The sequence below is a fragment of the Gymnoscopelus braueri genome (genome assembly GCF_963280865.1).
Source record: "Gymnoscopelus braueri genome assembly, chromosome: 2".
Taxonomy (NCBI): Eukaryota; Metazoa; Chordata; class Actinopteri; order Myctophiformes; family Myctophidae; genus Gymnoscopelus; species Gymnoscopelus braueri.
In genome coordinates, this window is record NC_137604.1 from 42,376,467 (window position 1) to 42,404,427 (window position 27,961).

The following is a 27,961-nucleotide window of genomic DNA, read 5'->3' on the forward strand; positions in this document are numbered from 1 at the left end:
GAAAAAATGAAGCATATGTATTGTACATTTTCCCTGTCTAAGAGCATCCTACTCTCTATGCTGAATGAAAAACTCAAAATGGGATTAGGAATAAAGTAGCCTACCAGAAACCAAAGCAGATTTCGGTATTTCTTGCAGGAGAACTTCCCCTGAAAACACTACAACAGGAAATAAACCTCTGTCATAAAATAAAGACTGTCAACTCTGCTGTGAAAGGTTTTTCACACTTCAGTATAAGAATGACTCCCAGAATACAAGGCATGACGTTTCAGCATGAAATGGGCCATGGTACAAACCTGACAGTTACTTTCTGAGAAATGTTAACATTACGCAGTGGGTGTGTGCCTGAAGCAACGGTGTACTTCCTCTGTCACCACACACGCACGCACGCAAGCATGCACGCAAGCACGCACGCACGCACCCACACACACACTCACTCACACACACACACACACACACACACACACACACACACACACACACACACACACACACACACTTTGAGCAACATGCATCCTGTTGTCAGAATCGTTGATCCTCTTTTTGTGGTCCGTTTGTGGACAACTGGACATGCAACCCTTCTTGATATTCACAAGCAACACTATAATAGATGATCAGCTGCTGGGTACAGCAGAAGTTATACGTAGAACCTCAAAATGGGACCAGTTGGCCTTTCTGTGTTTATCCTGGGTAAGTTCTTTATATTTGTCTTTTATATTTTCATATAACCTAATCCATCTCAGATTAGATTTTTTTTTTTAAGCAAAGGAAATGTGTTTTCTGGTTATAGCCATTATATTCTGTTGCTGGCTGATTTGAACTTATTTCATCTAGAGTGTTCTAAATAAGTTTTTTTTTTAAAGTAGCCTTGACAGTTATGACAGGCACTGACTGTTTGCATTTGACATGGAAATATTTTACCTTTTTTTAGTTGGCCTAAGTATAGCTCTGGTCCATATAATAGCGTTAGAAGAGTTCTCTCCTTCTAACCAGAGCTACTGTATGCGGTATCAACAACAACCCACGTGTCAAATATTTGTATAAGTTACATTATGAAAAAGAAAAAGAAAAAAAACATTTTTGATTTTTTTTATAAACATGATGGAATGACTTTAAAGGGATTCTAGGCAAGTTCAGAGATCAAAAAAAGAAAAAAAAACTTGTCAAACAGTTAGTACCGTTGACTGACAACCCCTTCAGCCAATCAGCAGTTCAATCCCCTTCAGCCAATGAGCAGCTCCTTTTCCCCATCTCCAGCCAATATGACTCAGGGGGACTTTAGAAGGGGCCATGCCGAAAATAGGTTGCTTTATTCGAATCGGATACATACGTGTCACTGCCCGCCCCTGCCGGTTCTCTGAATTTGTATTTTTTAATGGGCTCTGTCATGATAAATTGACCACATGTCATATATGAATAAATAAATTCTATCCAAACGATATCTTAAAAGTAAATTCCGTGCCTCAAAAAAGAAGTTTGAGAGCGTTTTAAAACCAAATAAAAGCCAATTAAAAAGTAAAAACTGCCCACAGAAAACAATGGCGGCTCGTTCCATTTTTGTCGGCTGCACTCGGTTCCAAACACCCCAGCAGCATCATTATATAGTGGCTGATAGAGGGGGGAAAAAGCAAAATATATATATATAAATTTGTTTAAAATGTAGGCTTAATGTTGCCTAGAATCCCACCAAAAAGATTTCAAGGTTTTGGGCCTGTCTTTTCTTTCAGGTCTTATCACACATTTTGCCATTGCTCAACCAACCCCAACAATGCAAGTAAATGCAACTGAAGAGAAATTCAACATGACCAACACCACCATATATATTAATGGCAATGAAACTGAAACGTACTTCACCACTGAACCTACCCTACCCTACACCAATGAAACAGCTGATCGTTCAGGTGAGAACAATGTGTAGCCCAACCTTGCTGGGTCTGCTGCTTGCTACAGAATGCATTTAAATCAAGACCTTTATCACTTTGTACTATTGAGCCAGCTCTTTCTCTCTCAGCTGGAGAGCACAATTAGACCATTGGAAACACCTGCTGATCAATTAACCCTGGCACTGCTCCCATGAGTCACTCTGAAACTCTGAAAGTTCAGAGAAATGCTTGTTCATATGCCAATGGCCAATGCCCGTGTGCAATTTGAGCTCTATCGGTCAACCCACTGAAGAGAAAAATGGATGAGGACATTTCCTCCCACTGAAGTTGTTTGAGTGAGAGTTCTCAAAAAACTCTAATTAACAGTTTAAATGTGTTAAAGGTGAAGAATCAGCTTCCTCATCCTCACGCCCTACATATGTCAAGGAAGAGTCATCCACATGTGCAAGTTCAGGTGGTTTGGGCAACACTGAGGAGAGAAATGGATGAGGATGGACAGAAATGCAGTTTTATTAATTTTATAGTAGGAGTTATAGTAGCATAGTAGGGCTAGAGTAGGATAGTAGCATAATAGTAGAATATAGTCTGATAGTAGGATAGTAGGATTCAGATCAGACTGGACCAACTTAGATTAGACTAGACATTTAGATCAGATCAAATTAAACCAGACTTACTAGTGTCTAGTTCCAAACCAGACAAGTGGAAACTTGATGTAGGCTACTGTTACATAATGAAAGTGGTGCACTCGTGGACACACAGATAATACATACACACCAAACAGCTCATACAGTACTATGCCAGTGTAATAGATACAAAACGGAACAGGCAATAGCAAAAATAACAAATGGTGCAAGATGAGCTGTGAATTCATGACTGTTACAGTACTTTGTGAATGATGTCTAACCTGTTGAATGATGCCCTTCATATCTAACCTGTTGAATGGTTCCCTTCATATCTAACCTGTTGAATGGTTCCCTTCATATCTAACCTGTTGAATGATGCCCTTCATGTTGAATGATGCCCTTCATAATATAACCTGTTTAATGATGCCCTTCATGTCTAACCTGTTGAATGATGCCCTTCGTGTTGAATGATGCCCTTCATATATCTCCAGGCAATCAAAGCACAACAACAACCTCAACAACAAATGAAAATGCAACTAGGGCCACTCCATCTCCCACTATCTCAGAACCCACCACAACATCTGAGCTTCCTCCAACCAAGCCAAAGCCAGCCACTGTGAAACCTGTGAACCCTGTGAACCCTGTGAAACCTGTGAAACCTGTGACACCTGTGAAACCTGGTACGACCTTCCATATTCTCTTAAATTCTCAAAATTTGACTTATTTCGAAATATTTAAGTTTTCAGATGTTTAGATATTAGTTGTGTTTATTTCACTGGTCATGATTTTGATCTCCCTTTGTTTTGTTACATACTCATTTATAAAAACAGAATACATTGAATAAATAAAATCTTTATTGTTCAACCAGGTACCACCAAACCACCAAAGAAGGCAAAAAAAATCTCCACAGGTGAGATGCCTTTAAATAAATGTATAGCAAATAAGCCATACTACAAAACAAAATATTTTTTCTCTCTATTAGGCTATTACTAATTATCACAACTACTATTTACAGTACCACTTAAATAATTAAATAATTAACATTTTCAACTCCAGGCAACAGTGCACAATGACACAGAGTAAATTGTTTTGCACTCTTTTTTGCCCTCTTTACACTCATGAATTGCATGAACGTCCACCCACTGAAGCCGTTCTCGTCACTCTCCTTTTGGTCTTCCTCGCTCTACTTGGGATGGGAGCAGGCTACTGTTTCTTTAGTCGGCGATCTAGAGTGAGTATTCTGTATGTCTCAAATGACAACCTGCAATGTGAAACACACGTGTATGCTTGTGTTTGAATGGGCATCCTTGTGTGTGTGCGCGTGTGTGTGTGTGTGTGTGTGTGTGTGTGTGTGTGTGTGTGTGTGTGTGTGTGTGTGTGTGTGTGCACGTGCGCGCGTGCATGTATGCGTGCGTGCGTAATATACAGTATACAGTATGCTCATCTGTGAGTGTTGTAACTTGTGAACCACCGGTCCCTGCTATTTCTACAGAGGTACATGGTTGACCAGCATTCCAGACCAGATGAAGCTGAGATTCCCCTCAGCGCTATGGATGAGAGATCTATTGAAACAGCATCACAGAACGGTATGTCTGACACACTGTTACACTAACAACACTACTGTACTTCTACCTTTTATTCTGCCGTATCCCTGTAGGTCATACCAAAATCCTAGGTTGCTACCCCTACACTATTGATGGACTATTACAATGTCGAGCTGCTGTCCATAGCACTTTACTGTACACACTTCATACCTGCTCTAATTACACTTCAGCCACTTTATGGGTAATACAGTAAAGTTCTCTTCCTTTGTCTATACACTCCTTGTCTATTGTGCTGTATTCACAGCAGTTATATATTGTATATATATAAATATACAGTATATATATATATGTAACTATATATATATATATATATATATATATATATATATATATATATATATATATATATATATAGTATATGTATATTTATATATATACGTATCCTTAGCAGAATAAACAAAAGAGAGAGAGAGATCGGATGCAACCCACATACCCACAAATGCATGTTCCTTACAAATGAGGCACCATTTAAAAGGGAAATACTTTCCAAAAGTATAAAGGTTATTGCCAAGGAGCATTGTTACAAAATTGTTATTGCCATGGAGCATTGTTATATATTTTTGATGATCATTTGATCATGTAATGGTAATATATTCATCTGTATGACAGCACAATCTGTTCTTTCAGGGATGCAAACATTTGACAGGGTTGATGGGGACAGTGAGCACCCACCAACACAAAAAGAGGCCAAGGACTCTGAACCAGAGGAGAAACCTGGAGGACAAGAGGAGCAGAAAGGTTAGAAAAGTTACCTGGACAAACATATTTCACATTCAGCTTTGATAGTTTGTAAGAGAACTTTGATGAGATGAGATATACTATTCACATGGGTAAATTGGAACCCAGCTGGAATAACAGTGGAATCATGTACTATAAGGAGAACACTATAGATGAGGATCATGAGGATGATAGCTGTGATCATCAAATACAACAGATAAGTAATAGAAATACAATTAGATAACGTGCAAAACGTTACTTAATCCAGTACAGTATATATTTGTGTGTGTGTGTGTGTGTGTGTGTGTGTGTGTGTGTGTGTGTGTGTGTGTGTGTGTGTGTGTGTGTGTGTGTGTGTGTGTGTGTGTGTGTGTGTGTGTGTGTGTGTGTGTGTGTGTGTGTGTGTGTGTGTGTGTGTGTGTGTTGTACAGTGTGCTTGTACAGTATGCTTGTACAGTACAGTTTAACCTACAGTATGTCAAGGTAATTTCAGAGAATATGCCCAGTTCAATATCAGTATGGCTACAGGTGTATTCAAATGCAGTCTAATAGAACTAGCAAGACTACTGGCATCTCTTATTTGTGTTAATGTGGCTAGAACTGTCAATAATGCCGTGTCACCTGGCTTCCTCTTTTGCAAGAGCAGTTCAACTGAATAAAAGGAAGGGCTCACCACAGTACAGAGACATCTCATATAGGCCTATGTAAAATACTATATATTATACACAACATGATTGTTCATGTAGAGTTTTTGTACAACTGTCTTTTCATGCATTTATCCTGCCTCCATCCTGCAGTAGTATTGCAGACCATCATTTATTCAACATAGCACAGCAGTAAAGCCAAATATATTGTGACACAAAACTCCAGTGTCTCTCAACCTACTATACTTTAGTAACCAAACAGTTTGTCATAACTTCTGCTAACGGAAACAAGAACCAAAGAACACTTCCACTTGATGGCGTGGTATTGCTTTACATGCTGATTACATAATTATTTTCCTTCGAAATTTGAGAAAACGTAAAAAAAATTATTCAATTTAAATTTATTAAATTATTCGTACGACGATGTTGTGCTGCGGAAATAGCTTATCTACAAGCTCAAATCGCGTCACAGAAAGCTTCTAGATCTACTATCTACGACACGCCACACCAGCGTATGACAGGGTATAAATTAAGCATAAGTGTAGTGTACACATGTTATTTTTGTGGCATGTTTTCTTACCACAGCCACATTCAGTATGTCACCATTCTGAACGAGAAGGAAACTCAGGATGACAAACAGCTTGACGCACACAGCCTTCTGCGTCCAATCAGAACATGAGATGAGTCAGATCAACTCAAGATACTCCTTTTTTGTTTTGAATTGCACATTTCATGCTCATACGAATACAGCGTGCTTCACAGGAAATACATACAAAATAGATACAAAATATGCACAGTATACCATACAGATTAAGAACACAACATACATTTCTGATGATGGTCAAAGGGAAGAAATGGAACACAGACCCAGTGATGGCGAACGCAAGAGTCAGGTTATGTTAACAGATAAGAGGTGAGAGGTGAGGAGCAAACTGTCACATAGGGATCGAACCTGTGGACTGCCCTTTCAAGCACTGAACTATGAGATATTTCTAATATAAAGCATATGTAAATGGCTCTTTTATTATATCCTTTAGTTTCAAGATGTGAAAATCTGTAGGATGAGAAAAACATTTTGAAAAGTCATGTGCAATGCTGAAGTCCACCACTTGATGGAAATGGAAGCCAAGCTGACACCTACCAGTTGGTTGTAACTGATTTAGGAAGTTTGTACCCATTGTCCTTCTCAGTTGCAGTGTAGTAATCAGACATTTTATTTTGAAATTTGATTTGGTAATATAAAACAAGCTTCTCAAAGGAACTGGGTTGCACCAGGGTTGCACCCAACAGGGATATATTAATTCCCCATAATTACAGGCCATCAGTTTAAACATGTCCAGTGTAACGGCTAGGACTCAATACAGTTGCTGTACAGTAGCCTGGCAGCTGGCTACAAATTCAATGTATGATACTGATACTATACTGATATCATGTTTATGTATCTATTGCTGGCTTGTCAAATGACTATAGCTTGTGATACTATTTATTTTTCACTGGCTTGTCAAAATGACAAGCTTGTCATACTGTATGTGCAGAGTATGCACAAGGTCCAGATTTATGCAAAACTATCCCAAACATTCACAAGTGCTGATACACAAGTGTCCAACATCTTCTTAACTAAAGTTTTTTTTAACTGACTTTACATAATAAATTAAAAAGGCAATTATGTATTCCTTTCTCCATCTCCATCTCACTGGTTTTTGTTTGTTATTGAATGACATGTCCTTATTTTCCGTTGAGTTCTTCCCAGATTTGGTTACAATCATGTCTGAACCTGCCTTAATGCCCTGGGCCACACTTTGCTCAAATGGACAATTTTCATTGCCACTTGTAAAACTAACTACTTTGCAAATGGGATTCTTTTCCTGTCCTGGGAAAAGGGTGAACATAAATGTTGTATTTAGAAAGTTTCACACAGCAATCTACGGTAGACAGACATCCAGGTTGCTAATTGGGCTATACAGGTGCACCTGGCCTTCAAAACAGATGTTTTAATACAGCTCAATGACACACAGAAACATAAACCACAGCTGGTCCATTGTTTTTACATTATTCTGTATTGTGTCCATTACTGAGGTTAACACAGAACAATAAACCTTCCCGAGCTTTGTCAAGTGGTGGAATCCACAGTTAGGAATAATGTTCCAAATAAGAAGTTGTAACATGCTGCAACTAATAATATAGCATTCTGTTGGTGTGAGTATGAGCACCAGGTGTGTGATGAGTGGCTCTTAGCAGTTGAACAGTGAATGAAATGATGAACGGTGTCTTTTTGATTAATTAATGCGCTTTCTTTGCAAGTCTTTTATATCCATCAAATGAGAAAAGTGCTCAAATCTGTGACCTATTTATAATTCGTGATGAGCAAACATTTGTAAAATAGCTGATTTTAGGCAGAAATACAACAATGTTCTTGATGAAACCCCAACACACAGGGCCAAGTTATTATGGGTTTTAAAGCAGAATACCAAGCACTTTGTCTACATACCATTCATTGAGGCATCCCACAATAATTAATAGCAAATTGAATTGCCTTCATACTTAAATACACATTTTCAAATTCAACTTATAGCCAATGAAAACGGACAATTAGAGACTCACTGAACATCTATTACTGTAACTATACTTTAACATCAGGTCTGCTGGGAACAGGAGACCAAAAAACCATGCCACCAACATGATAATTTCCCTGTCAGTTATCACATTTAGAGGCAAGAATTGCCTGCCTGTTCAGTTTTCTAATGACAGATCTCTCTTCCGATCTTGGTCCTGTGAACGAGAATGTTTGGCAGGTTGAGCGTGAGTCAGGAAGGGGTGGCTTACTACCTCTAATAGCGGCGCTACCAGGCAGCTTCCCAAAACCAGACAGCGTTGGCTCTTAACTTTTCTGTACATTAGATTAGATGTATTTATTTTTTGCCTGAGGGAGAGCAGAGTCAGGGAGGATGAGAAAGTACACGGAAAGCACCGTCTCTGAGTCATGATGTCTGAAAAGTAAATCTTCTCAAAGGGTTTATTACTGTGAGAGTTCATAAAGACAGCAAATATCCTTTACAACCAGGTTTTTGCTTGTTATTGCCTTTGTAGGGATGTACTGTATGGTGGTTTGAGCTCATCCTTTTTTGAAAAAGTCACTGAAGGATAAAACTAACCTGTTGTTCGCTGTAAAATACGTAATTGAATAGTCACAAAAGTGATATTCTATAAAACAAAGGTATTATTTTCCGTGTTCATCATCAAAAGAGATAGAACGTCTTGGAAGGCAGATGGCCATCTCTCTAGTCTAGGTCATGGACATTAACAATCAGGCTATAACGTAGCTATGTCTGGAACACCAGTCACCATCTATTCCACCCCCTGTCTTTCCCCTTCATACATCAGCTCGGGGTCAGGTAATGATGGGGGTTGGCATACTTTCCCACAGCCATCAACAGCTGTGTGGCTGTGGCTCATTCAGTCCTGGTCAGTAATCACCTTATTTTACTGGCCCCCTCGTCAGGTGGGTCAGACCAGAGACCCCCCCCCCTTAACTGTGGGCAGAACCACTTGAGGCCACGTGATTTGAACTGCTGTTCTTATGCAGCAGGTAATTACAAGACACAGCAGTGCTGACTGTCAATCTTTATAGACATAGACGTAAATACTTGGGGGAAATGTATTACAGTATTACACAATTTTAGTTTTTGCAAAGTGTATAATTCAGTGTTTGGTGTTTTTCCATTTGATTTCTAAAGACCTTGGGCCTGAATTGTGTTGTGCAACTTCTGTTTACTTGTAGCAATGTAGCTAGAGATTGTATATGATCATTTGAAATGCATTTTAATTTCCAATTTAGCAAGGGTAGAATTTTGTATTTCTTTTAGGTAAATCCGGAGAGGATAACAATGAGCTCAGCTTCAGTTTTCAGATCCAAACAACATTACAACCAACCAATAGCAAGTAGTAGAAGAGTAGTAAAGTTATTTTATTTGACAGTTCATTCTAGAGAAACAGAAAATACAGTATGCATTGGAGAGAAAAGTGCACAAACTGGCAGCACTACCAGGTCTCCCTGAGTCTTCAGTGTTCACAATAACAAGTGCAAATAGAAATATGCAAATAGAAACAGATTTGTTTCCGCTGTCTTCACAGCCAAGGCTGAGGATAAATCATGATGACTCCAACATAAGAATCTGTGTCAGCTCCTGCAAATGCACCAACACTAAAACCCACCAAAAGGAATACAATAGTCCTCGGTGTTCTCAACAACCACTAATGTTTGATGTTTCTGTTGTGATTCCCAGCTGAGACTGAGGTCAAACCTGCTGCAGACACCAGCACTGATCCTCCTGCCTCAGCTCTGTCCCCTGACTCTGATTCTGTGGACAAACCAGTCCCAGAGGAGACCCCTGCTCCTGCAGAAGAGAACCCTGGAGACAAGAGCGATGACGAAGGCACCACCTCCAACCAAACCTCGCAAGAATCCCTGAAAGAGCTCAATGGGAACAACAGCAACAATGTGATCCAGACGGAGACACCAGGTTGGTGTGATGGGGTTTAGGTTACTCTTTTGTGTTTCTCCAAGCCTAAGCTAAGTGCCCAAAAGATTGGGATTAAGGAATGCAAAAGTAAAAGTATTGTAAAAAAGGGAAAGCTATTGCTTAGCACACTGGATACATATTTAAATTAATGGCGTTTTTACAGGTATAATTTTTGGTTGGATGAAATCGAAATCCTAGTTGCCTTTGAACCCACGAGTTACAGACCTGTAATGGTCCATTTGGAGGAACCCTGGCGGTCCCCTGACCCACTTTAATAACTACTGATCTACAAAGATCAAAGAGAGTAAAATCTCAATTACTCAAATTCACTGGGACTGGAAGACAGATTCTTATCACAAATTATTGTTGTCAGACAGAAACCTTGTATCTCCATATTTCAGCTGTTTATGTTTATTTTTTTCATGAATTAAGGCCCTATTTTACACTTTATGTCACAAAAACGTGGCAAAAATTGCCAATCTACAAGCGCACTACATGTCACAGTATAGCAGTTTTGAACATACAAGGTTTCTGCCCAACAGTGATGACATTTTGACATTCTTGGTTGTAACCATTTCAGAAAACTGTCCACTAGCCACCCACCCACACACTCTTCAGTGTATACTTATGCCTCAGTGGAATCTGTATCTTGATTTTTTGTTCCAGATTATTGTTGAGGTATTTATGCACTATTTTTAGGCACTAGTGGAGAGTCACGTAAGGGTAGAGAGAGAGAGGATGAATCATGAGCCAGATTCAGACCCGTTGAGGTCACAACATGGGACTATCATCATGCCTACTGGCTAGATGACTTTGGGCTCTTCCCAGAATCTCTGGGTCAAGAGGCCAGACACAGCAGTAGTTTGACCTGCTACTACTGCATATCGTGATGTGTAAACTTGGGCAAAAGAAGCAATGGTGGAAAGTGACTAAGTACATTTACTCAAGTACTGTACTTAAGTACAATTTTGAGGTACTTTTACTTTACTGGAGTATTTCCAAAATCTTTTTACTTCTACTCCACTACATCTCAGAGGCAAATATTATACTTTTACTCCACTACAATTATTTGAAAACTTTAGTTACTAGTTACTTTGTAGATTTTGACTATTATTACAAAACATACATTACCCACTTCAGCATATACATTTCGGCCATTTGAAAATAGCCGATCTACAACTCACAATGCGTCGCGATGCGACGCATTGTGAGCTTGTAGATCTGCCATTTGCTATATATTCTGCATAATGAGTACATTCTACTTTTGGTACTACATTTGATACCAATGCGTTTGTACTTTTACTCAAGTAAACTTTGAATTCCGGACTTTTACTTGTAACAGAGTATTTCTACGTTGCAGTATACGATACTTTTGCTTAAGTAGAACATGTGAGCACTTTTTCCACCACTGCAAAGAAGTCACTCAGTACTTGCTTGCAGCTTAGGCTACTGTAAAGTGTTGAAATGCCTCTACCGCTGCATGGGGTTGATGTTGGCAGGATAGTGAGAGACTGGCAGCTCCCAAGCTATGTCCATCTTTTAGGTCCAACATGCCACCTGCTCACATTTCAGTGAATTTCTTTTAATTGGGTGAGGGAAGCTGAACGAACAACTTGGCATTAATGTAGGACCTACGTTGAAGAGTAGTAAAACTCTCACCACTTTCTCAGAATGTTCCATTCCCATACGCTTGGAAATAATAACTTTTACAGATGTTTTTTTTTTTTTACAGTACAGTGGTGAAAATAGCCGTGGTGGTATTCAAAAGCTGTAGCGCCCTCACTAAACTCAAGCTGTAAATGTCACAAATCACCAGTGGTACTCAGATGTTTTACTTAAAAGTAGCAATTCCCCAATGTAGAAATACTCTGTTTTAAGTCAAATCCAAATTACTTGAGAAAGTAAAAGTACAAAAGTATTGGCATCACTCGATTTAAAATACACAATGCTGAGATGTAGTGGAGTAAAAGTAGCCTAGTATACATTATTGAAAAATGGAAATACTCAAGTAAAGTAAAAGTACTCAAGTACAGTACTTGAGTAAATATATATTAATATTAGTTACTTTCCATCACTGCAAATCAGTTTTAGTTTTTAGTTTTTTATTTGATTTGCACAGATAGCAACGTATTCAGCAACAACATAAAACAGATTGTGCAGGTGAGATTGGAAAAACCCTATGGGCTTTATAAAATGTATCTCACCTTAATTCATAACAAAAAAATGCAATACAAATAGAAAAGCAATCCTAAATGAAAACAAATCACATATCAACAATCCATTCTCATGTTGTCCATCTTTTGACCTGAACTGCACCCAGACGATGTCTTCTCTGAGGTTCCCCTGGACAGCCCAGTGTGAGACAGACAGACAGACAGACAGGCCCCATCTCTTGGACCAGTGTAAGTACACATTTCAACCTCAGCTTTCATCAACTCCCCATATTTATACGTACATACAGCGACCATTTTGGTCTTACTTTCAACCCCGTCAGCGGGAGTGTGAAGTAAGAAGAAAATGGCAAGTAAGAGGAAAAATGGCAGCTGTGTGAATATGGTTTATTTATCCATTGTTGTAACATAAAACATCTGCTGTAATACAAAATGTCAAAAAACAAAAAGCTCAAATTTACACAAATGTCATAATGGCGTTGATTCATAGATACGATTCCAATAATTAGCTAAATAAGTGGGATTGTCATTTTAATTCTCCACACTCCTGCTCCCTCCACCCTGCCCCCTGTGGCAGCTGCTGCAGCACTCAGGCAGCTCAAGTGTTGGTAAAGAGAGAGCCTCAACAGTCCCAGAAATGACTCCTGGGGAGTGCCAAGTTTCATGCCCCCGTCCTGAATTAACCACTTTAAACCCCATATACTTAGTTGACCAGAGTCCCCCAAGGGCCTATACTAGGCTCCTTCCTTTTTCCCCCCTCTACACCAAATCTCTTTGGCAAAAACAAATAGCTGTACTATAAGCTCACAACGTGTTGCAACACGACCCGTTGTGAGCTTGTAGATCAGCTATTTCGCGGAATGTTCGCCCCCGGAATAGGGACGCTAGGGTTCATGTGGCTAACGTAATATAAATAGAGGAGTCATAACCATCAAAATCTACTGATAGCACACAAGGTCATTAACATGCGGATGTCTCCGCTTCCCCACCCTTGTAAATCACTTTGATAAGTTTGACATACAGTGGTGTGTATAAATAAATACACACTGTGGATGCAGTGGGGATGCTTATCCCTGCTGAGAGATGTTTGTGACCGTCATTTGCATTCCGTAATTGAGCCTGGTTGCCGGTGGCTAGGTACTGTATCATACAGTATAAGATTCCTTTGAATTGCCTGGAGGCAGAATATTTCATTATTTTGAGGGTGTTATTATACTGTCTATAATCCATAACAGAAATACCTCCATTTATTTCATTCTTACAGAAATTACTGCTGCTCTTGTACATGGAGCAGTTTGGAAAGTCCGGTTTTGCTCTATTTTCAACTGCTTACAGACCATTATGTACAGTAGCTGTTAGCTGGATGAGAAACACTCAAGCCGATGAGATTTGTGGTACAGTTTTATTTGTTTCTAGATACAGGATAAATGCGACTACACTCACTCACACCAACCCACACACACATGCACGCACGCATGCATGCACGCACGCACGCACACACGCACGCACGCACGCACGCACGCACGCACGCACGCACGCACGCACGCACGCACGCACGCACGCACGCACGCACGCACGCACACAAGAAAGCATCAGTGTTCTCTTTTGGAAATGTGCATTGTCGATTGCCTTCAAACGTCCTCATTTGTGACTTTGCTCTACGTTAATAATTGTGAATTCTGAAGTAATTTATAGTCTGTGCCTCTGTGGTGGAAAAATACTTTAAACCGTGCCAATCAAAACCCCCAAAAATTTAAGGAAATTAAATTACATTGAAAATGGTATATGCTAAACTTAAATGGAAAAAAACGTTATGCTTTCTGCCTGTCCTTCTGGTACCCCTCAGACGGGTCCCCCCTCTCAGTCTAATCGTCACAAGCTTCAGGACGTTTGGCCCATATCCGCACCTGTGCTCTTTATCTGCTCTGAAGCTTGCCGCCATGCACCCAGAGGCCAGGGCCATGAGGCCAGAGGAATTCACACCACACTTAACAGCCGATGATAGGAGCCCCAGATCTGAGGGTTCTCTGCATGGCTCCAACATGTAGTGCGTTAGCAGTCAAGGATCATGTCCCTATATGCACACACACACATACACACACACACACACACACACACACACACACACACACACACACACACACACACACACACACACACACACACACACACACACACACACACACACACACACACACACACACACACACACACACACACACACACACACACACACACACACACAAAAGGCTTCCAAAATCTGTAGCATCTCCCTGTCATCAGAGGCTTGTCAGTTCTCACTCTCTCAGACCAACCGGTGTGTCTTTGACTTTTCCTGTGCTGGGTCAGAGTTTGTATGTAGTGTCGGTTTTGGAGTGGTTTAGTCGTGTAGATCAAAGACTGCTAACATACAACTTTCAGCCTTAGCAAAGCTGCAGAAAGGAGGCAGTTTTGGACGGATTCTGTATTCAGTATTCCTGTTAGCAAAGACAGTTCTTGCTTTCTTAAACCAGCCAATTATCCTCAAGTATTTTCTTGTGTTGTGTAGGGTTTCTTCAGTATCGTCTTTGCTTTATGGTATTGGCATTTGAATAATTCTGTGAAAGCTTAAGTCCAAAGACTAGACGATAAACCTTCTGGAAAAAGATAGACAGATCCAGTGTATTGCTGATAAATCGTATTATCTTTTTCTGCTGTTGTAGTTTTATAGGCCTACTGTACTGTAACTCACTCTGGGTAAGAGCATCAGCTAAATGCCTAAAACATACTGTAAATGTATGGATACATGCTATTCCGTCCATTAGTCCCTATGTGAATTTCCAATGGATTATTAACATTTGGATTCCAAATGACAAATTCAGCAGAGTCCTAGCCTGTAGAAGCCCCCCAGCCTACCACCTACCCAGCCCATTTAGTCCCTGGATCAGGCTGGAGGGGTAAAGATTTGTCAGCAAACCCATGGCGCCTTTCCTGTGGCTGATGGATAGGGCTTCCCCCCTTCTTTCTCCAGGCTTTATTGTGTGAGGGATTAGCTTTGTGTTGGTGGCCAGGGGGTTCAAGAGAAGGGTGTAATAGCTTTGACCACTTTAACCAGCTTTAAACCAGCCCTATTTTATACTTTGCCGAACGATGGTGTCGTGCGACGAAAATAGATGATCAAGCTATTTCACCACAGGGGGGCCGTTTTAGTTTTTTTGGTGGTCCGTGGGATTGGAAAAGTTTGAGAACCCCTGATATATAGGCTAACACCTCAACCACCCCAAGTAACCACTGAAGAAACGCTGAAGAGACAATATTTGGTGTGTGTAGAGCTTCTATTTTTGATTTGTATTCAAAATGCCTAAAAGGCCATTTTTCACATGGTCAGAAAATTATTAAACGTTTTCATCCATAAAGAGAACAGAACAGAACAGAACAGAAGAGTGGCATTGCATGGTCACACATGAAAAGCTTTTTGAATTAAACCATTATACTGTCAGGGTTATTTTTGTTCTGGCATGCCTTTCCCTGTCACATTATACATTTTCTGACCTGACATTGTAGTTTCTAATAATGGCGCTGCTTATATGCATGGCAAAATCTGAAGACACTCTACCATACATGCACACCAACAATGTAACTAAGTATTTGTTTTGTTGAGTTTAGTATTTTTGTGCAACTGTTCTTCTAAAAAAAAAAACAGGCTGAGCACACGTAGTAAAATAGTTAGTGATGTTAGTGAAAAAAAAGTGGGAGAAAAAAGAAGAGTGGAAAAGACGTGAACCATTTACTCCATCCCACCTGGTTTAGGTGGAGATGAGTCAGTTGAAAACTAACTGCAGTTGAAAGGCCCCTCGCCATCTTATGGCTGGAGATAATGGACCATGAGGGTCTGATGGGTCATAAAGCAGCATAATTAGACCTGAGGCTGTTATTTTACAGTCAGGATGTGGGCCTTCATGTCTGACAAGCAGAAGAGAAGAGGAAGGGGGGGGGGGGGAATAGCAGACGAATGTGTGTTTGTCTGCTTATTTCTTTTTTAACCCATTAAATCCGGGAACGCATCTACAATGTCTTGTAAATCCTAACAGTTTTAAAAAATATATATATATGTCGCTATATATATCAGTGGTGCTCAAGCTTTTTCATGTCAAGGACCCCCAAAATGATATGTATTTGACCGCGGACCCCCATCTTAAAAATATTTTGTTCCAGGCCCCCCCCCCTCACCCAGAAGCAAAGATTTGAGTTAAAAATGTTCACGATAAAAAAGAAAAAAGAACCCTAACCCTATTTTTGAATAGCCAAAGTATAAAATAATGGTTAAAGTGGTTACACAGATGCGTTCCCGGTTTAAATGGGTTAAGAAATAGCTAAAATAGCACATCTAGAAGCTCACAATATGTTGTGTTGTGAGCTTGTAGATCTACTATTTTTGGCTATGCAATATATGATGATATATTGGGCTAGAGCTGAAGTTGTTTATAACAGAATAATAACAGCCGCTCTGCACATACTGTGTGGCTGGATGCAGGATCCCTATTTGGCTAATGACAGTGATTGGGCCAAGCTTCCTGGATGTGAGGGTTTGATGTGGTTGAGATTGGTGGGTCAAGTCAGTTGTCTCACCTGGGCAGCTTTACGGCAGAGAGACACTCCCTCTCACATGTGCATGTGTGTGTGCACACATACACACTCTCACTCATTTGTGTGCACTCTCTTTCACGCACGCGCACACACACACACACACGCACGCACTGCGTGCGAGCGCGCACACACATTCTCATAGTTACAGACTGACACAACAGGGGAACACTATTATCTGGTATATTGACTTCATGAAGATGGCAACTTTTTTTTTAATGCCAAGCAAAACCGGTAGAGAACAGGCTTGAAAGGTCCTCATTCAAAGGTCCCTGAAGTTCGGATTACCAGAACTAGTTCTAGAAGAGTTCTGGTTGTGTTGAGGGTTTTCTGGGTCCTCCTCACCAACTGGTGTTTAAGTTCCCCAGGAATACATAGAGACGTGAAAACCAACTAAAAAGGGCTAAATGCTTCTGTATGGTAACATGATTTTCATCTATCCTTATGTTTATTGTATGTACATTATATAATCCATTGTAGGGCCATTAAAGGCTCTCAAGTCTCTAGTCATTATGATTGATAGAATTGCATATAGCCTGTGTAGAATGGGTCAATGAGAGAAACAGATGTACTGCATCAGATGCAATATAAAACTAATCAGTATAGTTGGATCAGAAAATGAGTGTAAATAGATCATTACTGGTATAAAGCATAGACTGAAGTGAAGCAAAATCATTGAGTACCAGCATGTTCATTTTGAGGGGCAGCCATAGATGAGTGGGTAGACAGGCCGTCTGGGAGACAGAAGGGCCCCCGGTTGCGGCCTGGCCCTGGTCTATGTGTCAAAGTGTCCCTGAGAAAGTTACTTAACCACTAACTGCTCCATCTACTGCTCCTAATAGTTAGGATGGGTAAATGCAGAGGACACATTTCACGTATGTACAGTGACAAAGAATACCCCAAACGAGTGGGGACCAAATTATTATAATAATCAAAAAATCTTTTTAGGAAGAGCTTGTCTGAGACAGTGATTTAATTCAATAATTTTTAACAATTGAATAATAAACTATTTTAGTCATAGAGATAATATGATGACAGCTGTTTTAACAGACTGAAATTAATTAAGGATCAAGTGGTCTTAGCACCATAGAAAGGAATTCACTGGTATCAAATATAACTTCCTCTATGGTTATTACCCTGTGAATGCCTGTTATGACTCCATAACAATAAGATTAGGAAGATTACGAAGATTAAGATTACGAAGCATGCTAATTCCGTGAAATTTTGCACGCACATTCCCACTAGGCAGAAGATGAACTGCCACTTTATGCCAAAAATGTTTTTATTAGCCTCATAGTGGCTCTATAACAGGCCGATTCGTGTTTTTATCTATAACTGCATGGATCTACGTAAAACTTTGTATGCGCACTCCCTAGAGATGAAGGAAAAACCTTTGCCCTGCATTTTTCACATTTGTCTTTTATAGCGCCACCAGGAGGCCGATTTATGTAAAAATAAAATGATATTACTCCTTCAGATTTTATCCAAATTTCACTCAAATCAATACATATGATCTCTATAGTCATGTGATCGGATCTGTTTGATTTTTCATATTCCATCCTGATTGGCTAAGATTGGCATCTAAAGTTTGCAGGAGTGGCAGGAGTTTTGAACAAAATGCCTCAAATCATGAACGATCATGTCCGATTGCGGTGAAACTTTGCATATGTTGAGGAACAAATGCCACCCTTTTGACATTGCCCTATTTTGGCGCCATCAGTCATCATCACCCATCCTACAGTGTTCAAACACACCACATGGTCCCTGCTGTTGATTTAGACTTTTACTTGTCATTATTGCAAGGGGTCTAATTTTCCTTTTAAGTTACAGAAAAACCAGCAGTTTAACCAATTATATGTGTGACAGTTGTGCCATTAGAACATTTCTCAATGATAGAGAGTCTGAATTATATGTGAAAGTACACCATTTTGTCGTATTTGTCCTTTGACTTCTCCAGATTCTTTTTGGTCATTATTTTTTTGCGTTTTGTCAAACTTTGCATACCAAAATAGGGAGCAGAGACAACTTGATTGCTTTCCAAACAGTTTATGTAAGGTTAATTGTTCATGTATCAATCGATCATGTATTTTGCTTTTATAAAAAAGATGGGTGTACTGATAGGCTAACAGAGTTGCTTAAGCAATAGAACTCAGCTCAATTAACGTGTTGAATCGATTGTCGGTGAATAACATCATATCTGTGATCGCAGGAATGGGCTGAAGTGTATATTTTACTGTGAGACTCTGCCCCTTGTGTTTAGCCTACACTGTGTCCCTCTCAGCTTTCATAGTGTCTCAATCTTAAAAATAGAAAAAGTCACACTTAAAACACACTTAAAAACAATTGTCACTGACAGATCCACATTTAATAGCATTGGAAGAATTGTAGCGCATGCCTGTGCATTTATCTGACTTCCTCAGTTGCACATATAAAAAAAGTTATGTTCTTCCTCTGGGCTGACCTTCAGAGGCTCCTGGGTTGAAGCCGGTGCCATAGGTCAGAGGTCAGACAATCCTAATTAAAGGGTCCATACTGACTCTGAAGAGAGTGATGTGGCCATGGTGTGAGAGTCAACTGGAGCACATTCTTTACCTGTCACAAAGCAAGTCTCTGCAGAGGAATATCAGACTTCTGTATGATGCCTTCTCTTTTATATTGCTTTCTCTTTATACCTCCTCTTTCAAGCGCACATACATACACGAAGGACATACATTACTGTATATACACAGCCAGCTACACTATTATGTGTAAAATTGGCCCATAAGGGTTTCCTGTGTGAATGTTACATTTGCTTACCCCACCTGAGGGCAGCACATCTAAAAGATCAAGAAGATAAAGAATTCAAGTGTTTTAAAAGCAGGCCTAAAGGAAGTTCCCCCTGAAGTTCCCTCTTGAACTCATTTGGACTACTCGTATTGAGAAGAAGTTCAATCTGTCCCCATCTTTATTTTCTGATAGATGTCCATACATGCTGCCCCTTAACCCCAAGTGTTTCAGACAGTTTTAACAAAACCAACACGTTTTGGAGCTTCCTCCTCCCTCTTACCTTAGTCCATGTTTTGGCAGCTGCCTGCAAAGTGCCACGGAAGACATGTCTCAGGTTAGATTGGGCCATACTTGTCTATCAGCAAGGAGGAGAGAGAAGTAAAATAAAAAAATAAACAATTGGTGCACACAGGAATATTGACATTCTTATTTATTTAATAATCTGTAATATTCACAAGACAAAACAAATGGTAATGCTTAAAACACATTTCCTATCTATATCTTTCACTTTGCCTTGTATACGCTTAATGTAATACAGAAATTCCCCCTTCTGAGCTTGTCAAGAGATACTAAACTCCATCTCTCCCTACATAAATAGAATATTGCTCTTCATCACAAGCTTTGTGGAAGGCCTGTAGTCTTAGTTGTGGCTACTCACATCCTCTGACATTTTGCGGTTTGTACATTGATGTGTGCTGGTACTATTTCAAGCTACTAGACCGTTGTTCTATTTTTGCACCATGAAGTTCCATCAGTGCCTATAAAATAAATATCTGGGTACATATACAGTATACCTAGATAGCATTACTTCATGAATAGCCTGAACTATTGGTGCAATGCACTCTGATAAAAAGTGGGGTAGCTGTCATTCCCTGTGCTTGTCTGAAGAAGATATAGCCACTTCTTTGTGTCAGATCAATATGAAAAGTGTCACCTGTTTCAGCAACATCAAATAAAGGTACTGTAAAGAAATCCAAGTAGAGGAAGTAGCAATTCACTGTGGTTTGGAAAGTTATCAGTCAACCTATGGACAGAAGCTCCTAAGCTTTGTTTACAGACCTGAACCCTTAGGGGCAGGATTTGTCAGCTAGATAAACGTTGAGGATTGTGCCGTAAACGTTGGATTAGACAGCTAATAGAATCTGTCAGTTCTTAGAGCCATGTGTACATTTTCAGAAAAAAATATTTGTGTGTGGGCTTGTGTGTTCTGTAACAGGAACATTCAACCTTTTTTGTTTTGTATGTTTAGAAGACAAAAAATAGATGTGAACAGTATGTGAAAGTCACCATTGAAATTTGAATGGTTGAGAACCCGCTGAAACAGATCAAACTTCACTACTTTCCACAATACAATGAGACAATAGCCCTCATCAATGTCCCACTGTATCTGTCTGTAACACCAGCATTATCTAAAAGAAAAGCCCTACTTGAAGTATAGACCTGTTCTTCTTGTCAATCCCTTATGGCTTTTTTCTTCAGTTATCCTATTCACCCTGTGAGAGTGTTGAACCAATGAGGTGAAGAGCTCTCTACACTTACAGTTAACTCTGATACTACAGTACATATAGTATTGTAGTTGTCTCCGCCAGGCCGAAAGGCATGGCGAGAGAGTATGTTTTACCCCCTGTCTGTCCGTCCGTCCGTGTGTCCGTCCGTGTGTCCTGTCCTGTCCGTGTGTTACCAGCTAATCTCCGGCACCGTTGGCCCGGTCGCTGCGAAACTGTGCACACACACTCCCTGGATGCCAATTCAGAACCTCTGGCCTAAACTTTTCACATGGGCCTGTTATAGCGCCACCAGGAGGCCGATTTGTGCAAAACCCATTTACTCCTACAGATTTTATCCAAACATCACGCAAATCGGTACACAGTATCTCTATAGTCATGTGATCAGGACAGATCTTTCCGATATTTCATATTCCATCCTGATTGGCTAAGGTTGGCTTCCAAAGTTTGCAGGATTGGTCCGTTTTGAAAAAAAAATCTCAAATCATGAACACAGCGTGCGATTTCCGTGAAAACTTGCACGCACATTCCCACTAGGCCGAGGAAGAAATGCCACCCTTTTCACATTGGCCTGTTATAGCGCCACCAGCAGGTCTAATTTACCAAAACACATTTTTGCAACAAAATGCCTCAAATCAAGAATGCCCGCACATTCCCACTAGCTCGAGGAAGAAATGGCACCCTTTTTACATTGGCCTATTATAGCGCCACCAGGTGGCCACAATAACCTACCTGACCTGGCTAGTTATTCTTCTTTTCAGTTATTGGCTAAATAGGGATCCAGTTTAGTTTGCTGAAATGACCAAACATAGCTTGTTGTTTTATGATTGGTCAAGTTGTGACATGAACAGTTTGATCAATGCAATAACGTTTTGATTATATGCTGTATACCAGCTTATAATTATATATATTTTTTGGCGCATTTCTCAACATGTCTAATTCTACAATACCCAGAATTCATTATGAATACTTCAAACTATACTTCAAAATCAGGGGCGAACAGCTGGGTTTTTGAAGTCCATGCGAGTGCTTTCAATTTCCTAATTTGGCGACACGTTACATAGAAACAGTGGTTTTCATTTAATAAACACTTTATTTGGACACATTTAGTTACAGTACACTACATATTTCTCTCCAGTTTATATCGGTCTATTTAACATTTTAGTTACAGAGGGCAGCAGATGTGACACATCTGCTAGAGGGCAATTATAATGCATTATGGCATATTTGGCTGATAAGCCAGGGATCCTTTTAAAGTAAAGGGTTACGCGACGTCTTTCCCTGTTCCCCCACCACCACACATCCCCAGCTGGTTGTTTTAAACATTCCCAGGCTGGTCTTTGTGGGGTTTTCACGCTGTGATCCGCAGCTCTGGTGACAGACGGATATTCACCTGTTGGATTCCCCTAAGGCCTCGACTCTGCATTCCACAGCCACTTCTGCTCACACTGATGACTTTATTGTACCTTACCTCTGCCTCTCTCTATGCTAATACACAAACTATGTTGTGTGGTAGTTTTCAACTGGTCTCACTCTAGTACCTGCATTTTCCATTCACATTACATATAGGAACCTGTTGTGCTATTTAAATGGATGTAAATTATGTTTTAAAAAAAACTAGTGTAGTGTAGGTGTAACAGTGGTGGTGAACCAGTTTCATATTGGGATCTGAATTTTCATCGCCACATAGTCAAGAAGCAGTGTTGCTCTTTGTGCATAACCCGGACAGCTCTCATTATAGCCTGGGTCATTACCCACTGGTTAAGACAATAGTTTAGTGTCTACTCCTCAGGATGAAGTGCTTTGGATGTTTAATGGTTGTACCTTTGCAGATAAGCCTTTGTGATTTGTGACTTGGAAGTGTCCTGGTAAATTTGTAAGATAAATTACATTACATTTGAGTTGACTACCCACTGTAACTGGGACACATCTGGGGAATTCTCTAGGATGCTGACATTCGATTTAACATTATGGCAAAAAGAAATCACCTACCTTTCTGCAAAGAAGAAAGGTAGAATTGTTGGTAGAATAGTTTTTAGTGATAAAGGAAACAGATGAATGAAGGTCAGATCAGGTCAGATTTACTGATTAGGTCTGTCTAATGTTGTCATGCCTTTGGACTTTTCTACTCTTAAGCTGACCTTGTAAATCACATTTCTAATTTATGTTGGAAGTGTGCCATCTGCATTTGACTGTTGATTACTTAGCCTTGGAGCAGTTAGTCCATCACATCAGATGCTGATCCAGTTGTTCCTCCTTCTGTTTTTACATACAGTACCTGATGTTATCTCAGCAATAGCCCCAATAAAGACATTTATCATTCTATGTTACTCTCACATTTATGTAATTACCTCCAAGGAGTTCATGTTTTTGACCCTGTCTGTCTTTCCGTCTGTCTGGTCTGGTGTGGTCTCTCGCAAAAAAACACATAACATCTGAAAAGATTTACATAACACCACAATACTTTGAACAAAGATGCATTACTGGCCCAGGGCGAACTGATTAACTGGTCAGATGCATCATGAAGTTCAATTGACCAAAAGGGGATGTGGGCGTCACAACCATTGCAAACATATTAGCTCAATGATTTCAACACCTTATAGACAAACTGCCACCTTGGCGGAGGAGCACATTTTGTAGTTTATGTTAATATTTCCACTTGCCAGTTGTCATCAGAATGGTATTGTCAGGCAAAGCAGTATATTATGCCTACATAACTTTTGTTATTATATTTTGTGTATAATTATAGTATCTTAATCATCTTAATAATCTTATTGTATCAATAATAATATAGTTTTCTTATTTTATCGAGATAAATAAGATAAGATAATTTCATGAAAGAAAACAATTGGGCTAAAAACTATATACAAGCTCACAGATTGTACATAATGATATTTTTGAAATTTTGAAAAAAATATCAAAAATATTTGGAAAATGTTGATTTTTTTTTAACACAAGTCTTCTCTTCTGGGGGTCCCTGGCACAAAATATATATATCATATATATATCAATTTGGGGGTCCTTGACACGAAAAAGTTTAAGAACTACTGATTTATGTGCATTTGTAGAATCGGCCTCAGATCTTAATGGGTTAAGACAAAAACAAGTACTTTTTTAAAGTGAATATCATAGAAGAAAGGAGGATTTGTATGGAAAAGACCTAAATCCTTGAAATGGTTCTGGCTTAATGTGATGTCCGCACAGACACCCAATCTGCCCCAGGAGAGAAAAACCTAGCTAACAAAACCCTTTACTTTTGACCTTTTTTTTTTGCTTTTCTATTTGCAGACTGGATTGAAACAGATGAACCATCCTTCCATGGGATTCAGTTCAGCATTTTTATTTTTTTTAACAAGGGACTAAATCCCTTGAGGAATGTCCAGTCTTTCAGCAGCTAGGTTTTTCTGCTCTCGCTGTAGAGACTAACTAGCCTCCACAGATCTCTATCTATCCCTGTGGCTCAGCTGTATGCATGTGAGGCTGTATACCTGCAACTCAACCCCTGTCTCTGTAGTCACATTACCGGTCCCAAAGCGAACCTCCTCTTTATTGGGCACAGTTGAGATTAACTCAGGTCACATTTGAGATTGTAATGGGTAGACCTGAGGTCAGTTTAGGGAACAAAACCACCCTTTTTTAAACATATAGATGGCTTTGAATGCAACTTAGATAGGCCTTCAAATCTGAGGAATGCTATCAGCGTTCTCTTCTACTTGTAGTATTAAGGGCAGCCTAAAAGCCAATTATGAATGCTGAAATAACCAAAATTAAGAAAAAAGTTGTATTCTATCTTATTTTATACCGAACTAGAGGTTCGGCATAAAAGCTTTTGGCCTTTGACCTTATTTACCAACGACCGAAAGCTCGCAATAATTTCTTAGGTACTTGTATTTGACTCTGTGGCTGCTGTTTCCTCTCATTCACTTAAGTTTTTAGTTAACGAAAGAGTGGTGGTTTATTTCGCTATACGGAAAGAATGACAAATGAACACTTGTTGTATCTATGCAAACAAAAGCAATTATTTATCCCCCAACGTATTTCAGCTCTATAATTCAGGTGTCATAAGTAGATATGTATACGCACCACTGCTTATAGAACAATTTACACCACGGCCTTCACACCAGATACTTACAAAGCCCACAAAGCATATTATGTTCATCCCGATACTTCGCCTAATCCATGACATGGGGATGAACCCTCCAAAGACCGTATTCAGGTCACCTGAAGGATGGCAGACAACAGTTCAGAAGAGGCTTAATGGTTATTCATAAATCACATTTGCTAGATGTAGAGTAGGATTATGTCAGGGATCCTTCCACTCAAACAGATGTTTCTTTGCAGAGGTCAAAGGTTGTGGCAAAGGCCACATAAACTTGGCCCAAAGCAGAAGGTATATGGTTGATGGCGGGACATGTGACTGTGGGAGAGGACACATAACTTCCAGGAAACCAGCTGAAAGGAATTTGTAGGGATGAGTAACGTAAAGGGAGAGGTAAAGAAGCCATGGCACTCATTTATTATAGCTCCAAAGAGATTGCTTGATTGACCTAGATCAGTGGTTCCAAAAGTTTCAGCAGTCATGTGACAGTCCTGTGACACACCACACCCTACTGAGTATCCACAGCACCGCAAGTGAAGAAAATAAAAGATAGATTTATATTATTTTTAAATTAGCATACCGTACATATCATCAGCTGATGATAGTAACACCTCACTTTGCGTATGCATGCATGCGAGAGAGAGAAATATGGAAGAATACTTACATCACAAGCACTCTTCATTACCATCTGAGCAGCCAGCCATCAGCTGGGTGAAGCTGAAACAGAATTTCCCCTGTGGGATCCATAAAGGTCTTCCCTTGAGGTTTATTGAGTGTCTCTGCTCATCAACAGATGTGTGCCTTTACAGTATGTTGTAGTGATGTTTTTATATGCTTTTGTAATTTGAAGCCTGTCTGGTGTCTGCAAACCAAACCAAATGTTACAGCGAGACAATAAAGCAATAAGCCCCAAAAGGCCATGGTTCACAGGGATTTTAGAACAGCTAAGGGGCGTTGTTAGGCACTATACGTGAAGCAGCGTGCCTAACAACGCCCCTTAGCGTAGCACTGTAACACACAGCCTTGAAGGATAAGGATAATTCCTTTTAACAGGACGTTCATGAAAGTCCTTGCGGGCTTGTTTCCAATGAGGGCCTGTGAGCAATTAGGGGTTAAGAGTCTTGCTCAGGGACAAATTTCATTTCATCGCCACAAATGCGCGACTTGGAATCGTACCTGGGGCAACCAGGGCCTCTGGCTCCCTAGGCGGGCTCACTAACCACTCAGCTATGGCCGCCCCAAATGGCTGAATGGCTTATTGCTTCTATAAAACGGTCACCAAAAACAGATAATCATGTTAATGTTTTTCCACTCTTTTTTTTTTCAGATTAAGAAAGATTTCATGAAAATGGTGGAAGGAATGAAAATGCTCAACTCTGGAGGTCATATTTTATTGACATATATTGTCAAAGCTTACACACTGCATCATTGCAATAACGTTTTTACCAGTTAAATGTATTACAATGATGAATTGAAAAGTATGAAAACAAAATTGCTTTAGTATTGACTTTTTTTAGACGTCATACATGTAGATGTTTTGGCATTGGATTGGATTGCATATTGTACATGGTGTTGTGCTCTATTGTTTCATGTTTTTTTTGTTTTAAGTGTGCAAAACGAAACGAAAATAATTTGTAAACATTTTCACGACTCTTAGTTCAGATGTGAGGAGTATTTGTTAATACATTGAATAGTTTTTGTATGATAGATGATATTGATAAGAATTTGCAACCATATTAATTCGTCAAATAAAGTATTTCATACTTGCTTTCCTGTTAAAAAGAGAATTTACCATTGTAGTCCTGCAACTTAGGCTTTGAAGATCCAATCCTGTATTTCTGTCTGGTTTATCACATTTCATCCAATAATGGTAAATCTTCAGCTGTGTTTTTGTTTTTTGTTTTTATAGGAAATTTTCTGTGGTGTATAATGTATTATTTAATTGGACATCCTTCAATAAATGGATTAAATAGTTTTACGGTAAGGCCTCAAAATTGACATCAAGCAAAGCCATTATGGCTTATGTACAGTATGTACAGTACATGCTTTTCAAGTCACCATGTGTGGTATGTGTTGATCTCTAACCCTATTGATGTAATGTTAACACCATACTTGTCTCAGTGACTCTCCTCATTGTTTATTGAATATTTCTTCCTTGTTTAGTTTACAATTTTTGTACAGTGATTTTATTTCTCTTATTGTTTTGCTTATAAGACCACTTGACTTTCTTACTTCTCCTGCACATTTCTAGCAACTCTTTGTAATTCCTTTTTAATTGTATAGTATTTTTTCTGTGCAAATAATAAACTCAACTCAACATGACTCTTAATTGTAATTTCTTTCTTTACACAACGTGTACAAAACCTATGAGAAGGTGTCATCATAACTACACACTAATACCATTTAGCTCTTAATGCACATTAAGCAGTATATGTAACAAAATAATAAAAAATGTACTTAAACATTGTTGTAACACCATTAAAACATACATTATGTGCTGAGGAGGTAGTAATTAAATATGCTCACAGTTTTGTTTGTGTGCCTCCAGTACGTCCATCATGTAATACACTGATTAATAACCTACAACAATGTATTGTCTGTAACAGCAGACATTATACATAGTAACCGGTTTAATAGAGAGAGAATGAGGCCAGAGACATGACATTTCTTCAGTGGTTCCTTTGGCCTGGGTGATATGAGTGAGAGTGAAGAATCCATTTTATGGGTAATCCTATAGGAAGCCGGTGGCGCTTGCCATGACCCCATAGGTCATGATGAAAGTGACACCAACAAGAATGACAGGAAT

The 27,961-nt window shown here is 39.5% G+C and overlaps 1 protein-coding gene across 1 annotated transcript; it reads left to right on the top strand.

Moving 5' to 3' along the window:
• The first annotated feature begins 561 nt into the window (after positions 1-561).
• LOC308104884 (uncharacterized protein) lies at positions 562-27,477 on the top strand. The gene is made up of 10 exons (XM_080455481.1): positions 562-690; positions 1,728-1,901; positions 2,998-3,186; positions 3,375-3,416; positions 3,655-3,737; positions 3,999-4,092; positions 4,738-4,848; positions 9,755-9,991; positions 12,312-12,393; positions 26,483-27,477. The coding sequence occupies exons 1-9, from the start codon at positions 657-659 to the stop codon at positions 12,350-12,352; spliced, it is 1,005 nt and encodes a 334-aa protein (XP_080311607.1). The 5' UTR covers positions 562-656; the 3' UTR covers positions 12,353-12,393; positions 26,483-27,477.
• The last annotated feature ends 484 nt before the right edge of the window (positions 27,478-27,961 follow it).